The sequence below is a fragment of the Balaenoptera borealis genome (genome assembly GCF_965194805.1).
Source record: "Balaenoptera borealis genome assembly, chromosome: X".
NCBI classification, from domain to species: Eukaryota; Metazoa; Chordata; class Mammalia; order Artiodactyla; family Balaenopteridae; genus Balaenoptera; species Balaenoptera borealis.
Genome location: NC_138881.1, coordinates 6,446,805 through 6,464,438, shown reverse-complemented (window position 1 = coordinate 6,464,438; position 17,634 = coordinate 6,446,805). Strand labels below are relative to the sequence as shown.

General features: G+C 40.3%; 1 protein-coding gene across 1 annotated transcript in view; it reads left to right on the top strand.

Annotated features, from left to right (window-relative positions):
• Positions 1 to 17,634, top strand: part of ANOS1 (anosmin 1) — a 189,803-nt gene that overhangs the window by 101,804 nt on the left and 70,365 nt on the right. Inside the window, exon 3 of the mRNA XM_082375654.1 lies at positions 10,361 to 10,423. Within this exon, the coding sequence (XP_082231780.1) occupies positions 10,361 to 10,423 (63 nt within the window). The remainder of the gene's footprint in view (positions 1 to 10,360; positions 10,424 to 17,634) is intronic.

Sequence of the window (17,634 nt, the reverse complement as noted above, 5' to 3'; positions counted from 1 at the left end):
CATCCTGGGGAAGTTGTTTCTCAGGACCAGCTCTGTTACTGTGGTTCCTTTGCATGTTGTTCAAAAATTCTCAACCTTGGCACGGTTAACATCTGGAGTCAGGTAATTTTTTATCATGTGAGTGCTATCTGGGCCCTGGAGGATGTTTAAGCAGCATCCGTAGCGTCACCCCCGAGAAGCCAGTACCTCTCCCCTTAATCATAACAAAATGATTCCAGACATTGCCAAATGTCCCCTGGGAATACAAAATCACTCCCATTTCAGAACCACTTACTTAGAGCAATTTTTAAAATTTACCTACTATCGTTTTTTTTTTTTTTTTAAGCCACGCCACGCAGCTTACAGGATCAAGTCTGGGCTCCCTGCAGTGGAGGCGTGGAGTCCTAACCACTGGACCACCAGGGGATTCCCTCTAGTATATTATGATATAAATTAATTACAATAAAAAAAACCTGTACAGTGTTGTACAATATATTTAAAAGTTGGAAGGGTTTATATAAATTCTGCATCATTGGCTTCTCTGTAAAGTTTGAGTGTCAGGCAATTCTGGAAAACAACCAGAAGGCAGTAAAGAGCAGTTGTTTCCTGGGTATTGGCTGACCTCTCCAGCTTACCATTCTTTCTGTCACCCCAGTTATCCAAAATTTACCCCCTTCACTCTTCCTCATTATTTGCTTGGTCTCTGGAAGTACTTGGGTATCCCAGTCCTAAGTACTGGTTATAAAAACATTTCAATTTATCAATAAATTTATTCAGCAGGTGTTTATTGAGCTGCAACTAAATGATAAGAATATTGTAGTAAATCTCACAAAGTCTCATTGCTCACTATTCCATGAGTGGAATATTGTATGAACATGTTTTATATTACGGTACATTTTATTTTTTATTTATTTATTTTAAACACAACATATCTCTCACTTTATTTATTTCTTTTTTAAGCTCACTTAGAAGTAGTTTGGGTTTTCAGCATATAGGTCTTGACATTTTTAAATCAGATTTATCCCTAATTATTTTTTTTGAACTTATTTTATTTATTTTTTGTATACAGCAGGTTCTTATTAGTTATCTATTTTATATGTATTAGTGTATACATGTCAATCCCAATCTCCCAATTCATCCCACCACCACCACCCACACCCCCCGCCGCTTTTCCCCCTTGGTGTCCATACGTTTGTTCTCTACATCTGTGTCTCTATTTCTGCCTTGCAAACCGGTTCATCTGTACCATTTTTCTAGATTCCACATATATACATTAATATATGATATTTGTTTTTCTCTTTGACTTACTTCACTCTGTATGACAGTCTCTAGGTCCATCCATGTCTCTACAAATGACCCAATTTCATTCCTTTTTATGGCTGAGTAATATTCCATTGTGGATATGTACCATATCTTCTTTATCCATTCATCTGTTGATGTGCATTTAGGTTGCTTCCATGTCCTGGCTATTGTAAATAGTGTTGCAATGAACACTGGGCCGCATGTGTCTTTTTGAATTACGGTTTTCTCTGGGTATATGCCCAGTAGTGGGATTCCTGGATCATATGGTAATTCTATTCTTAGTTTCTTAAGGAACCTCCATACTGTTCTCCATAGTGGCTGTATCAATTTACATTCCCACCAACAGTGCAAGAGGGTTCCCTTTTCTCCACACCCCCTCCAGCATTTGTTGTTTGTAGATTTTCTGACGATGCCCATTCTAACCGGTGTGAGGTGATACCTCATTGTAGTTTTGATTTGCATTTCTCTAATAATTAGTGATGTTGAGCAGCTTTTCATGTGCCTCTTGGCCATCTGTATGTCTTCTTTGAAGAAATGTCTATTTAGGTCTTCTGCCCATTTTTTGATTGGGTTGTTAGTTTTTTTAATATAGCTGCATGAGCTGTTTATGTATATTATGTATATTTTGGAGATTAATCCTTTTTCCATTGATTTGTTTGCAAATATTTTCTCCCATCCTGAGGGTTGTCTTTTCGTCTTGTTTATAGTTTCCTTTGCTGTGCAAAAGCTTTGAAGTTTCATTAGGTCCCATTTGTTTATTTTTGTTTTTATTTCCATTACTCTAGGAGGTGGATCAAAAAAGATCTTGCTGTGATTTATGTCAAAGAGTGTTTTTCCTATGTTTTCCTCTAAGAGTTTTATAGTGTCTGGTCTTACATTTAGGTCTTTAATCCATTGTGAGTTTATTTTTGTGTATGGTGTTAGGAAGTGTTCTAATTTCATTCTTTTACATGTGGCTGTCCAGTTTTCCCAGCACTTCTTATTGAAGAGGCTGTCTTTTCTCCATTGCATATCCTTGCCTCCTTTATCATAGATTAGTTGACCATAGGTGCATGGGTTTATCTCTGGGCTTTCTATCTTGTTCCATTGATCTATATTTCTCTTTTTGTGCCAGTACCATACTGTCTTGATTACTGTAGCTTTGTAGTATATTCTGAAGTCAGGGAGTCTGATTCCTCCAGCTCCATTATTTTCCCTCAAGATTGTTTTGGCTATTCAGGGTCTTTTAGGTCTCCATACAAATTTTAAGATTTTTTGTTCTAGTTCTGTAAAAAATGCCATTGGTAATTTTATAGGGATTGACCTGAATCTCTAGCTTGCTTTGGGTAGTATAGTCATTTTCACAATATTGATTCTTCCAATCCAAAAACATGGTATATCTCCCCATCTGTTTGTGTCATCTTTGATTTCTTTCATCAGTGTCTTAAAGTTTTCTGAGTACAGGTCTTTTACCTCCTTAGGTAGGTTTATTCCTAGGTATTTTATTCTTTTTGTTGCAATGGTGAATGGGATTGTTTCCTTAATTTCTCTTTCTGATCTTCTGTTTTTAGTGTACAGGAATGCAAGAGATTACTGTGCATTAATTTTCTATCCTGCTACTTTACCAAATTCATTGATTAGCTCTAGTAGTTTTCTGGTGGCATTTTTAGGATTCTCTATGTATAGTATCATGTCATCTGCAAATAGTGGCAGTTTTACTTCTTATTTTCTAATTTGTATTCCTTTTATTTCTTTTTCTTCTCTGATTGCCGTGGCTAGGACTTCCAAAACTATGTTGAATAAGAGTGGTGAGAGTGGGCATCCTTGTCTTGTTCTTGATCTTAGAGGAAATGCTTTCAGTTTTTCACCATTGAGAACGATGTTTGCTGTGGGTTTGTCATATATGGCCTTTATTATGTTGAGGTAGGTTCCCTCTATGCCCACTTTCTGGAGAGGTTTTATCATAAATGGGTGTTGAATTTTGTCAAAAGCTTTTTCTGCATCTATTGAGATGATCATATGGTTTTTATTCTTCAATTTGTTAATATGCTGTATCACATTGGTTGATTTGCATATATTGAAGAATCCTTGCATCCCTGGGATAAATCCCACTTGATCATGGTGTATGATCCTTTTAATGTGTTGTTGGATTCTGTTTGCTAGTATTTTGTTGAGGATTTTTGCATCTATATTCATCAGTGATATTGGTCTGTAATTTTCTTTTTTTGTAGTTTCTTTGTCTGGATTTGGTATCAGGGTGATGGTGGCCTCATAGAATGAGTTTGGGAGTGTTCCTTCCTCTGCAAATTTTTGGAAGAGTTTGAGAAGGATGGGTGTTAGCTCTTCTCTAAATGTTTGATAGAATTCACCTGTGAAACCGTCTGGTCCTGGACTTTTGTTTGTTGGAAGATTTTTAAGCACAGTTTCAATTTCAATACTTGTGATTTGTCTGTTCATGTTTTCTATTTCTTCCTGGTACAGTCTTGGAAGTTTATACCTTTCTAAGAATTTGTCCATTTCTTCCAGGTTGTCCATTTTATTGGCAGAGTTGCTTTTGTTAGTCTCTTGTGATGCTTTGTATTTCTGCAGTGTCCATTGTAACTTCTCCTTTTTCATTTATAATTTTATTTGAGTCCGCTCCCTCTTTTTTTGATGAGTGTGGCTAAAGGTTTATCAATTTTGTTTATCTTCTCAAAGAACCAGCGTTTAGTTTTATTGATCTTTCCTATTGTTTTCTTTGTTTCTGTTTCATTTACTTCTGCTCTGATCTTTATGATTCCTTTCCTTCTATTAACTCTGGGTTTTGTTTGTTCTTCTTCCTCTAGCTCCCTTAGGGGTAAAGTTAGATTGTTTATTTGAGATTTTTGTTGTTTCTTGAGGTAGGATTGTATTGCTATAAATTTCCCTCTTAGAATTGCTTTTTCTGCATCCCATAGGTTTTGGATCATTGTGTTTTCATTGTCATTTGTATCTAGATATTTTTTGATTTCCTCTTTGATTTCTGCATTGATCTCTTGGTTATTTAGTAACGTATTGTTTAGCCTCCATGTGTTTGTGTTTTTTACATTTTTTCCCATGTAATTTATTTCTAATCTTACAGCATTGTGGTCGGAAAAGATGCTTGATACAATTTCAGTTTTCTTAAATTTACCAAGGCTTGATTCATGACTCAAGATGTGATCTATCCTGGAGAGTGTTCCGTGTTCACTTGACAAGAAAGTGTAATCTGCTGTTTTGGGATGGAATGTCCTATAAATATCAATTAAATCTATCTTGTCTATTGTGTCATTTAGAGCTTGTGTTTCCTTATTAGTTTTCTGTCTGGATGATCTGTCCATTTAACAAGTGAGGTGTTAAAGTCCCCCACTATTATTGTGTTACTGTCAGTTTCCTCTTTTATAGCTGTTAGCATTTGCCTTATGTATTGAGGTGCTGCTATGTTGGGTGCATATATATTTATAATTGTTATATCTTCTTCTTCGATTGATCCCTTGATCATTATGTAGTGTCCTTCCTTGTCTCTTGTAACATTCTTTATTTTTAAAGTCTATTTTATCTGATATGAGTATTGCTACTCCAGGGTTCTTTTGATTTCCATTTGCATGGAATAGCTTTTTCCGTCCCCTCACTTTCAGTCTGTATGTGTCCCTAGGTCTGAAGTGGGTCTCTTGTAGACAGCATATATATGGGTCTTGTTTTTGTATCCATTCAGCGAGCCTGTGTCTTTTGGTTGGAGCATTTAATCCATTCCCGTTTAAGGTAATTATCGATATGTATGTTCCTATGACCATTTTCTTAATTGTTTTGGGTTTGTTTTTGTAGGTCCCTTTCTTCTGTTGTTTTTCCTACTTAGAGGAGTTTCTTTAGCATTTGTTGTAGAGCTTGTTTGGTGGTGCTGAATTCTCTTAGCTTTTGCTTTTCTGTAGAGTTCTTGATTTCTCCATGGAATCTGAATGAGATCCTTGCCAGGTAGAGTAATCTTGGTTGTAGGTTCTTCCCTTTCATCACTTTAAATATATCGTGTCACTCTCTTCTGGCTTGTAGAGTTTCTGCTGAGAAATCAGCTGTTAACCTTATGGGAGTTCCCTTGTATGTTATTTGTTGTTTTTCCCTTGTTGCTTTTAATCATATTTCTTTGTCTTTAATTTTTGTCAATTTGATTACTATGTGTCTCGGCGTGTTTCTCCTTGGGTTTATCCTGCCTGGGACTCTCTGCGCTTCCTGGACTTGGGTGGCTATTTCATTTTCCATGTTAGGGAAGTTTTCGACTATAATCTCTTCACATATTTTCTCGGGTCCTTTCTCTTTCTCTTCTCCTTCTGGGACCTCTACAATGTTAATGTTGTCCCAAAGGTCTCTTAGGCTCTCTTCATTTCCTTCCATTCTTTTTTCTTTATTCTGTTCTGTGGCAGTGAATTCCACCATTCTGTCTTCCAGGTCACTTATCCGTTCTTCTGCCTCAGTTATTCTGCTATTCTTTCCTTCTAGTGTGTTTTTCATTTCAGTTATTGTATTGTTCATCTCTGTTTGTTTGTTCTTTAATTCTTCTAGGTGTTTGTTCTTTAATTCTTCTAGGTCTTTGTGAAACATTTCTTGCATCTTCTCAATCTTTGCATCCATTCTTTTTCCGAGGTCCTGGATCATCTTCACTATCATTATTCTGAATTCTTTTTCTGGAAGGTTGCCTATGTCCACTTCATTTAGTTGCTTTTCTGGGGTTTTATCTTGTTCCTTCATCTGGTACATAGCCCTCTGCCTTTTCACCTTGTCTATCTTTCTGTGAACGTAGTTTTTGTTCCACAGCCTGCAGGATTGTAGTTCTTCTTGCTTCTGCTGTCTGCCCTCTGTTGGATGAGGCTATCTAAGAGGCTTGTGCAAGTTTCCTGATGGGAGAGACTGGTGGTGGGTAGAGCTGGCTGTTGCTCTGGTGGGCAGAGCTCAGTAAAACTTTAATCCCCTTGACTGCTGATGGGTGGGGCTGGGCTCCCTCCCTGTTGGTTATTTGGCCTGAGGCAACCCAACACTGGAGCCTACCTGGGCTCTTTGGTGGGGCTAATGGAGGACTCTGGGAGGGCTCATGCCAAGGAGTACTTCCCAGAACTTCTGCTGCCAGTGTCCTTGTCCTCACGGTGAGACACAGCCGCCCCCCACCTCTGCAGCAGACCCTCCAACACTAGCAGGTAGGTCTGGTTCAGTCTCCTATGGGGTCACTGCTCTTTCCCCTGGGTCCCGATGTGCACACTACTTTGTGTGTGCCCTCCAAGAGTGTCTTTGTTTCCCCCAGACCTTTCAAAGTCCTGCAATCAAATCCCAGTAGCCTTCAAAGTCTGATTCTCTGGGAATTCCTCCTCCCATTTCCTGACCCCCAGGTTGGGAAGCCTGACATGTAGCTTAGAACTTCACTCAGGTGGTGGACTTCTGTGGTATGATTATTCTCCATTTTGGGGGTCACCCACCCAGCGGTTACGGGATTGGATTTTATTGTGATTGCGCCCCTCCTACTGTTTCACTGCGGCTTCTCCTTTGTCTTTGGATGTGGGGTATCTTTTTTGGTGAGTTCCAGTGTCTTCCTGTCGATGATTATTCAGCAGTTAGTTGTGATTCTGTTGCTCTCACAAGAGGGAGGGAGCACTCGTCCTTTTACTCCACCATCTTGAACCAATCACTATTACTGTACATTTAAAAAATATAAATTTAAAATACAATTATCATCTGAGCAAGTGATATTGTGAATGTATCTTTCTAGATTAAGTAAAAAAAAAATTGATAGCTACATTCCAAATGATGATCAATGTGATTAGCTTGCTCAACCTTTTTTTTTTTTTTTTTTTTTTAAGTTTCTCTGAAATGTGAAGTTTCTCTTCATTGGGCTTGAAGCAGTAGCCTAGGAGGAAATGATTTCAAACAGTTGATCAGCCTAAAACTTGAAAGCCTAAACCACTTGCTAAAATACTTACTTTGAGTACTGTTTTTGTTTGTTTGTTTGTTTGTTTTTGTAGTTTGACGCAGTATGTGATCATGGCCCTTAGAGTTGCAGTTGTTTGCTTGTAGTATTATTTCTCTTCTACTCCCTTCACACAGGGAAGAGAGTTTTGCGACTACCTTTTTTTGGCAGTACTTTTTTATTATTATTACTTGGAGAAATAGAAAGTGTTTTCTTCTTGTTCAAAGTGTGAGAGAAAAGGCTGTCATTTTTTTCCTTTTCACCTTTTGTTGAAATCATTTTACCTGGCCAGTAGCACCATAAATAAGTAGAGCTTTGGAAAATTTATCCTGCAAAGATTTACTCAAATGTTTACATCTAGGCTGTTCTTGTCAGGTAGCTTTCACAGAGGATTACTAAAAGAAAATGTTGGCTGTCATTAGTAGCATTTTGAGATGTATCTTTAGGTGCTACTGATTAGTGGTGATTGGAAATGAGGCAAGCATGCAATTAAAATAGAACTTTAAATGAATTGCATATACCAATGCTAGACTTAACAGATGGAGATTCTGGGTTAACAAGAAGACAAGTGCACTACGTATTGCTGTTGTTAGCATTTCAGAAATATGCCCACTTTTGTAAATGATATCTAGTTTTTATAAGGCATTTATTCCACAAGTTGTCAGGAATATGGTTATTTGGAATCATGGACATCACAAAGGACTGACTTTTTTAATGCACTCATGCACGTCTCTAGTTGTGAAAATGCAACTGTACACATGTAATATCTTGTTTTCATAATTTACATTTTCAGTAATGACAGAAAGCAAGAATTACATAATTATTCAGAGACATTTTTAGCCACATTGCACTGAACAGTTTTTATATGGAATAAATGCTTGTTGGATGTTTCCCGAGTGAAATGACAGAGACTTAACTTGTCAGTAGCTGAGCCTCTGTCCGTGAAAAATCCCCAGGTCTTGTGGTGCGGTCCTGCTCCGTTGTAGGCCACTTCTTCAAATGAAAAAAATTGCAAGGTATTTGAAAGAGTGCCAGTTATTCATTTCAAGTAGTCTTGAGAAGGAGTTAGGTCTAAGCATATTTATTAAATGACCAGTAAAGTTTTTTGGCTAGGAGCCAATGTCTTGCAACAAATTAGGATAGCTCTGTGGGTAAGGCATTGGATGTACCTTTAGGAAACAAAACTCACTCGTTAGGGAGCTCATGAAATATGTAAGGTAGACAAGTTTTAAACTATTTCATTGCTATTAGAAAAATGGTATTCTTTTAGAATTGTTATATTGGTGAAAAATTGTACATCTGTTTTAAAACATGCTTGGAAGAGGTGAACGCTAATAGACTTGGGACACGCTTATATAGGTCTTGGAAAAGCATCATTGACGAGCTCAAGTTTTTTTATTTAAAATAACTAAAAATGAATTGTTCATATGCAACATTAAAGGATATCAAATCTAGAATATTCTCACAAGAAGTAGACTGATTCTTAAATGATACTTACATGAACCAAGAAAGAGCCATTACAGACTCTGTTTTCATCAAATTCTACAGCAGTTCTTTTTTTCCCCCAGCTTTATTGAGATATAAGTGACATATATAACATTGTGTAAGTTTAAAGTGTACAGTGTGATGATTTGATACACATATATATTGGGAAATGTTTACCACAATAAGGCAGTTCTTTTTAAAGTTTAGTGTAAGCACCAAGATTTTCAGGGGAACTTGCTAAAAGAGATTCTTGGCTCCCAATCCCAGAGATCTGACTCTGTACACCTAGTGCATTTCCCATGAACTCTAAGGTGATGCTTATATTATTGGTCCTTTATCACACTTTGAGAGCAGTGCTGTGACAGACTGACAGTTGATGCAGTCAGTAGTTTGTTTTCATATATGCATTTTTGATTGAAAAAAACAGCAATGGATCTTTGCAAAGTAAATTTCACATAGAGTCTTCCAGTTCATCTTTAAACTGTATTTTAAAACAGGGAGGTTACTAGAAAGTAAAGTGAAAATATAGTACAGGTGTATGTTCTGAATTCTACATTATATATGTCTGAAATTTCACTGAGAATTTTGATATCAACTGGAAAATTTATCAATAATGGAAGTCAGATAGATAGAATAATCGTGAGCTTATGGGAGCCAGGGTATGCCAATATTTAGATAACTGTCATTTAACTATATGAGATGATTAATTTGTACTAATTAAAATTTGCATTAAAATATAATTTTGAGAATCAAATATCCATTCATATGAATGTAAGATTTTAATTTCAATCACGAGGCTTGGCTGTTATCTCTTATTACAATATATTATATAGATAGTATATATAGTACTATATTTTAAGTGTTATAATTATATATTATATATAGTAGTATATTTATAAAACCTACATTTACATGTATATATACTTTGTTCATTCAATAATATATTTATTATTACAATTGTTACTGAACAGTGGATCCTGGCTCTTATCTTTGATTTATTAAATCATATGTGTAAATTATATATATGTATTCAAACTTTATTCTGAAACTCTTATGGCAGAGTCTCATATTCAGGTTTATTCAATCCATTTTAATAGAGTAATTAAACTGGATACATGTGAATGCTGCTGGATTCACTGAGATAAACACATAAGTTAACAGTAATGGGTGTGATATATATAAACATATATATATACACACATATACATATATTTAATGCAATACTTCAGTCACTTACAGAAGAATATTCAAAAAATAGCCCTATGTTGTCCATTTAAAAGCAGGTTATTGTTAAAGCTGATGAGAAAAGAATCCATCTGTAACCACAACCTTTAGAAAATATTTTTTACTGAATAAAAGTAAATATCCACACTGCTGTGCCTGACAGGGGATATAACTGCTTCTCCTCCGTGTCGCCTCCAGACCGTGCGGCTCTCCTTTCTCGATTGTGTGGAAACGTATGTCTTTCTGTCCCTGCTCGGTCATGACGCTCTTGCTCAGATTCCTGTGATACACACAGTTCAGATGAGCTGTTCATTCATTGTGTTTCCCGAAGTCACTAGGGAAAGTAGGCCCTGAAAAGCCAGGGGTGCACACAAGTGGGCTCTTTCCTTTTGGGCTTTGTTTCTTTCCCGTGTTTACTGATTGGTTTTCACTGTTCATCTCTCCCAGTGCCTGGAGCCCTGCAAGGTGTCCTGGGACCTGCGGAAGCAGCAGTGCCAGAGCTTCTGTGAGGTAAGAGGCCCGGTACACAGCCAGGGACACTCGGGACACAGTTGCAGGCTGACCACGTGCCAGTGGGTCCTTGGCATGGGAGGGCATCATGTTCTTCTGTGGCTGGGGAAGTTCACTCTCCTTCAGGTGTGTGTGTGTGTGTGTGTGTGTGTGTGTGTGTGTGTGTGTGCATGTGTGTGTAAATTCACATTAAAAAAATTCTCGAGACTTCTTAAAACCTAGCCACCCACTGCTTCCGTTATTAGTTAATCAGACAGTAAAAGGTTTTTTTATCACCATTGAAGAAAGGTACAAGCTGTTGCCATCCTCCCACCTCACATCATGGCTCTCCTGTGGGTGATTCTCGGCATGCTGATTCTCATGCCTTTTGGAGGAAGCCACGATTTTATTAGTGGTGGGGTTTCTCCGAGATTTTCAGCTGACTCTTCACCCCCTGGGCTGCCCATACTCTGGGCTGAGGCTTGCCCACGTTTTCCCGTTTGGAGGGCACCTTACTTTCCCCGCGCTCTCAGGTAGATGATAGGGCGTTGCTGTCCCAGACAACCACGGTCTAGAGTCATCTGCTGTGCTGAAGCGGGGGAGGGCTGCTTTGCTGCCCGGTCTCTTCCAGGGCAAACCAGGGACCCAGGGACCTGCTGTGAAGGTTGACGGCTGACGGCACGGGGGCCGCTCAGAGGAAGAGCAGGCGGAAAGCCCACAGGGGCCGTGAGCACAAGAGTTGGAAAAGTCCACCGTGGGAACCAAAGAAACACCGTGGAGGGTGGTGGCGAGGGGACGCCGGAAGACATGCCCGTGCGGCATCAGAAGGAAACGGCGGCGCAGGGCTTCTTTGAGTGGAACTGGGGGCCGATAGGGCACTTCCGAGCTTCTCCAAACAGACACGGTGGTCTGGCCCTGCCCCCGTGCGGGAGCTGCCAAGGTGGTCCTGTTGCCTGCGTTTCACCTTGGAGGGCACACAGATTCCGTTCTGCAAACATGCCTGTGGACCTGGGGTCATAACAGCTCCATCAGTTTTTTGTTTGTTTGTTTGTTTTTAATTAATTTATTTATTTTTGGCCGCATTGGGTCTTCACTGCTGCACGAGGGCTTTCTCTAGTTGCAGCGAGTGGGGGATACTCTTCGTTGCGGTGCGCGGGCTTCTCATTGCGGTGGCTTCTCTTGTTGCAGAGCACGAGCTCTAGGCACGTGGGCTTCAGTAGTTGTGGCTTGTGGGCTTCAGTAGTTGTGGCTCGTGGGCTCAGTAGTTGTGGCACATGGGCTTAGTTGCTCCGCAGCATGTGGGATCCTCCCGGACCAGGGCTTGAACCTGTGTCCCCTGCATTGGCAGGCAGATTCTTAACCACTGAGCCACCAAGGAAGCCCCAGCTCCATCAGTTTTAAGGTGCGTGAAATACATCCTCAGTCCTGGTACCGTCTGACCTTCCCGATAAGCATGGAGATAAGCAGGGCACACTGTAAGTCCACAGAGCTGTGTGTGGAAGCGTGGAGGCCTGGGAAGCTGGAAATTATCAAGTCATAGGGCTCACCCACTGCAGGTGGCAAGACTGGTTCCCAAGTCCATCTCTGACCCCCTCTCCCCATGTCCATGTGCTGCTGTGGCTGGATTCCCCTTGGACAGTTACAGGGGCTCACTGTGTTATAGGGTTATTTTAGAAAAGTGTTTACTGTTGTTTTGGAAAACTAGAATGGAAGTGTTTCTCAACTGCTAATGTAATCAATACATGATCTTCCTAATCTCAGTTTTATTTTGCTCCAGAAGTTTCTACTCAGCATTTTGTGACTGGCTGGAATATGGGTGATTTGCAAACTCTTACATAATGACATCTGTTGCCAGAAGTACCTGGGGGCTGAGGATTTTACCGTCAGTGAAGTCTTTGGAAGCATTTTGTAGTAGTGAACTTTAAAATGCTTCAAATAATACATAGGACTGGCAGATATTTGAAGTTACGTAGCCAATTGCTCTGCTACGGACACACACAGCTAAGCGAATGATTTAGCGTCAAATCAAATAGAAGAACTCTCGTATGTCTTTTTGTATCTTTTTCTGGATGTTGGAGATGATGGAGAGGAGCATAAGTCATGGCTTCTGCCCTCCCTCAAGGACGCTGACGTATTATACTTCAGGTTTTCCAGAATATCTTCAGGCTTCTTTAGGGATCCAATCCAAGCTTTTCCAGGAAACATGCTTACCTGGCATTCACATTAATGTTTCTTTAAATTACTTACCTCTTCCTGCATAAAAAATTACCCCCAAACTTAGTGGCTGAACACAACACACAGTTTCTTTGGGTCAGGAGTTTGGGCACAGCTTAACTGCATTCTCTGCCCAGGGTCTGTCAAGTCTGTAATCAAGGTGTTGGCTGGGCTGCATTCTCATCCGGGGGCTCGACTGTAGGAGAATCTGCTTCTAAGCTCATTGCAATTGTCGGCAGGATTCATTTCCTTGCAGTTGTAGGACTGCGGTCCTGTTTCCTTGATGACTCTTGGCTGGAGTGCACTCTTAGCTCCTAGAAGTTGCCTGTGGTCCCTCCCCATGTGGCCCCCTTCATTGGCAGGTCACAAAACAGCTATGTACTTCTTTAAGGCCAGAATCCTGATTTCCAGTCTGCTGAGACGGAATTTTATATAACACAACATAATCTCAGGCGTGACAGTGCTTCACCTTGGCCATATTCTATTGGTTAGAAGCAGACACACACACACACACACACACACACACACACACACACACACGCGCGCGCGGAGGTGATTACACCAGCGCAGGTCATGACTCGGTTGGGCTCATTCTAGGCTGTGGAGGGATTCAGGTCCCTTGAGACATAGAACAGAGAAGATTGATCAGAAATGGAAACAAACAAGCAATAAACAAAACTGATGAATCTATGAAAAGACAAGGGGAGTAAGGCCATCCCTGTGTCTCCTACATTCTATAAAGTGCACTCCTACTTTATTTTGTATTCTATTCTGTACACAAACTGTACATATATAGGAACAAAAATATGCTGCTGTAGAATCTAGAGGAACAAGATGTGCCCTGCTGTTTGCTTGGTAAACACATTATCCCTTAATATCACTGACTCTGTGTTGATAGTTTTACATCTGAACCCTGAGAAGGGAGATATAATTGAAACCTTTCTCCCTGAAATTCTGGATGTGATAGTGGGCTTCTGTAATTGCCGTTCTCTCTGAAATAACTGTGAGGATTTCTGAACCACATCGGTTTATTAAAATGGGACTCGTGTGTACAAATTGTGATCTGCTTTGGCAGAAAGGTTAATTGAAACTTGAAAGGTGGGGAAAACAGAGGCCAGTTAATGTGAGGAACTTTGTGGAGAGACCTCAGCCCACTGGTCCAATAACTCACAGCCTTAATGTTCAATTTTAGTTGCTTTGATTGTTCTTATCTCTCTCTCTGCGTTTTTTTGCTTCTGTTTCATTTTGCAGTAAATGTCTGACTATTATGCTTAAACAGACTGAATCCTGAAAGGACTCGTCCCTGTTTCAGTATTTTTAAGGCTAGTCATTCATTGAGACAGACCCGTCCATCCCCCTGGTTATCACATTATGTATTAAGAATGCATACAAGTTCCATATTGTTAGGAACCTAAGCTTTCCCTTTGTAAGAGCTGGGACCCAGAAGGACTCCATGTTTTATTCTTCTCCAACAGAAACAACTAGACTATTAGATATATTTGGCCCAATGTGTATATTTGCAAGATGGTCTGAGCTTTATCTTCTAAGGCATGAGCTTGCAAACCACACCCCACAGAGCAAAACTGGTCTGCCTCTTGTTTTTGTAAGTAAAGTTTTATTGGAAATTGGCCAAACCAGTTTTTTTTTTTAATATATCATGTATGGCTGCTTTTGTGTTACAACAGCAGAGTTGGGTAGTTGTGATATATCATATGGTCCACAAAGTGGAAACTTCACAGCAAGTCTGGCCCTTTACAGAAAGCGTGTTCCAACTCCTGCTCTAAGAAGGAGAACCACAGTCATAATGATATCACACAACCTACCTAACCATTCAGACTGTCATGATTTCTTAGTCTGTATTACCAGCACCAATTTCTAAACATAAAGTATTTTCTTGGTAATTTTAGTCATAAAGTTGTGCTATGTGGAAAAGATTTTTGGGGGCATGTTAATAATAACATACCTAGAATTCATTCATGGCCTCCTCATGTATTGATCTCTTTAACTTCTCATATGATTATCTATACAGTTCTACTTTTGCTACTTTTTCAGGCTGATGGCAGAGTTAACAATGTTATTTTTTTTTAATGACATAGTTAAGTATATTAGAACAGGAATCTTTCAAGACTCCTTCTCTGAATCATAAGGGATGATTTCTCATGTGTCCTTTTATGAAACGTGTTATTTTCCACGATAGAGACATAAATAGATTGTGCTTCATTGCTTTAGTTTATTAACTAACCATTAGCCCCGTCCTCTTACTTTTATAAAATCTTAAGAAACATGATAAATTATTATAATTTTTGTACTAGTCATAAAATGCATGTTTTCCCGTGTTTAAATGTACTTTTCTTACAACTGATGGAATCTTGAATTATATAAATGAACATGTCCTTTTTCCTTGTTAACGGTATATAAAATAGTCATGTGTGTTATAGCTGTTGTTGTCTTAGTTTCTTTCTTTTTTTAAAAGATAAATTTATTTATTTATTTATTTTTGGCTGTGTTGGGTCTTCGGTGCTGTGCACGGGCTTTCTCTAGTTGCGGCGAGCGGGGGCTACTCTTCGTTGCAGTGTGCGGACTTCTCATTGCGGTGGCTTCTCTTGTTGTGGAACACAGGCTCTAGGCACACGGGCTTCAGTAATTGTGGCTCACAGGCTCTAGAGCGCAGGCTCAGTAGTTGTGGCGCACGGGCTTGGTTGCTCCGCGGCATGTGGGATCTTCCCGGACCAGGGCTCGAACCCGTGTCCCCTGCATTGGCAGGTGGAGTCTTAACCACTGTGCCATCAGGGAAGGCCCCTGTTGTCTTAGTTTTGATGACACGTGATACATCGTCATTTATGAATGGCCTTCTTGCTGATGAAACACCTCCCATCTTTAATTCTGATGTTTTTGACTTCATAATATCCCCACCCTAGTAGAATGTCAGCTGAGATGTCAACCTTGGCCGTATGAAATGTGCACTAGGGGTCATGGAAAGCTGAGACCTCACCTGCGTCAGGGGTCAGTCAGTGAGGGAAGCATCCATTGTTGATATTGAACTTGTCATTCGATCAGCCTGGATTCTCATCGATCCAGTACTGGTCAGGATGAAATTAGGAATAAAAAAGAGGTTTTCACTCTGCCACAGATAGCATTATTGATTCATTTCTTTGTGCTTTTTTTTTTTTTTTAAAGAACTTGATTTGATGAAACCAAGTTTCTTTGTCAATTGCATTGTAATTAGATCTTTAACCATACCTTTTTTTAAAAATTTATTTATTTATTTATTTATTTATTTATGGCTGTGTTGGGTCTTCATTTCTGTGCGAGGGCTTTCTCTAGTTGCGGCGAGCGGGGGCCACTCTTCATCGCGGTGCGCGGGCCTCTCACTATCGCGGCCTCTCTTGTTGTGGAGCACAGGCTCCAGACGCGCAGGCTCAGTAGTTGTGGCTCACGGGCCCAGTTGCTCCGCGGCATGTGGGATCTTCCCAGACCAGGGCTCGAACCCGTGTCCCCTGCATTGGCAGGCGGATTCTCAACCACTGCGCCACCAGGGAAGCCCTCTTTGTGCTTTTTGATTTTCAAGATATTTTCCCATGTTATTCCATTTGATTTCATAGCAATTCTTAGAAGTGAGGTCTGAATTTTACTAGGCGAACTTTATGGACAGTGAAACCAGCACACAAGGAGAAAATGGTTGTATTGGCCCGAGATGACATGTTCAGAGGCAGAGGAATAAGATCTAAAATCGAGGGGTCGTGCCTTCTAGTTACGTTTCTTTCGCACTGTCCTCCATCCCAGACACCTCTGTCTACCCCTGCTCCATGAATGAGCCTATCTCTTATGTAAAATTCTTGGTCCAGCCATTTGTGTGTGAACAGGCTTACCCTCAAATGAGAAGGAAGTTTTGATTATGCAAAATCATAGTTAATTAAAGGTACATCAAGGAATTGAAGGAAGAACAAGGCTCCTTACTACTTCAGGGTCTCTTTGGCCGTGGGATGTTCCAACGTGACTGGAAAGACACCTCGAAAGTAAGGTGTTCAGATGGATCACACTCCTCTTCTTGCTGTCAAAACCTGTCCTCCGTCCCCTGCTCCACAACCCAGTGTTATGTCTTCCAATCTAGGGTATTAAGTAAATGCATCGCTTCAGGAGCTCAGGCAGAGCCATCACCTGTCTGGGAATGTCTCTACAAGAGCTAAAGGTACTGCAAGAAGCTGATGAGAGCTAAACAGGAAAAGGATGTAATCTGCCCCAGATGTTTGCCTGCCGGGGGAAGGACCAGCACGTAGAGTTTAACACAAGTGAGCAGTCTTTTGCTTTAGTGTACCAGAACAACAGCTGACCTGATTAGAATATCCTTGTGAAGGGACGAGTGGAGATGGATCTTGGTGCTGCTTTTTGAACGTAGTCATGTCTTTTCTTTCTTGGGGGTTGGGGATATACCAGAGCGTAATAAAATAAAGCTGGCTTTGGGTGCCACACCATGGGAGTCATGATGCAATCACCTCTAGTCTTTTGAAAAGTCAATTAGTGAATCGTTCTGAGTCCATTAAATTAAGGTCTAATATACAAGGTGGACTCAATTTTTATTAAAAAGATTTGCTACGTTGGAATATTTTCCCTAAGAAAGTTATATTATAGTATGGCTCCTGAGTCCTCCCTTTAGGGGAGTTGTTCATATTTGGGGGGGGCACCAGGATGGCTCTTGAGGTGTATGACTGGTGGGTAAGAAGCACAGGTTCTTCTTACTTGTACAGTATGAGTGCTTGAGCAGAAGAGAGATGTTGGTGGGTTAGTCCAGGGTGGCAGTGGTGGAGGTGGGCAGCACATATTCTGAAGGTAGAGCTGACACAATCTGATGACAGGTTGCATGGGACGAATCGGGGAAATGACGCGATGATAATGGTGGGGTCTTTGTCATGAACAGCGGGAGGAGGGAGCTGGCATGACCTTGAGCAGATACCGACATGTGGGGTATGTGAGAGGCACAGGTTTTGGGGGGGTGGGGGGGAGAAAGGATGGCCAGAGTC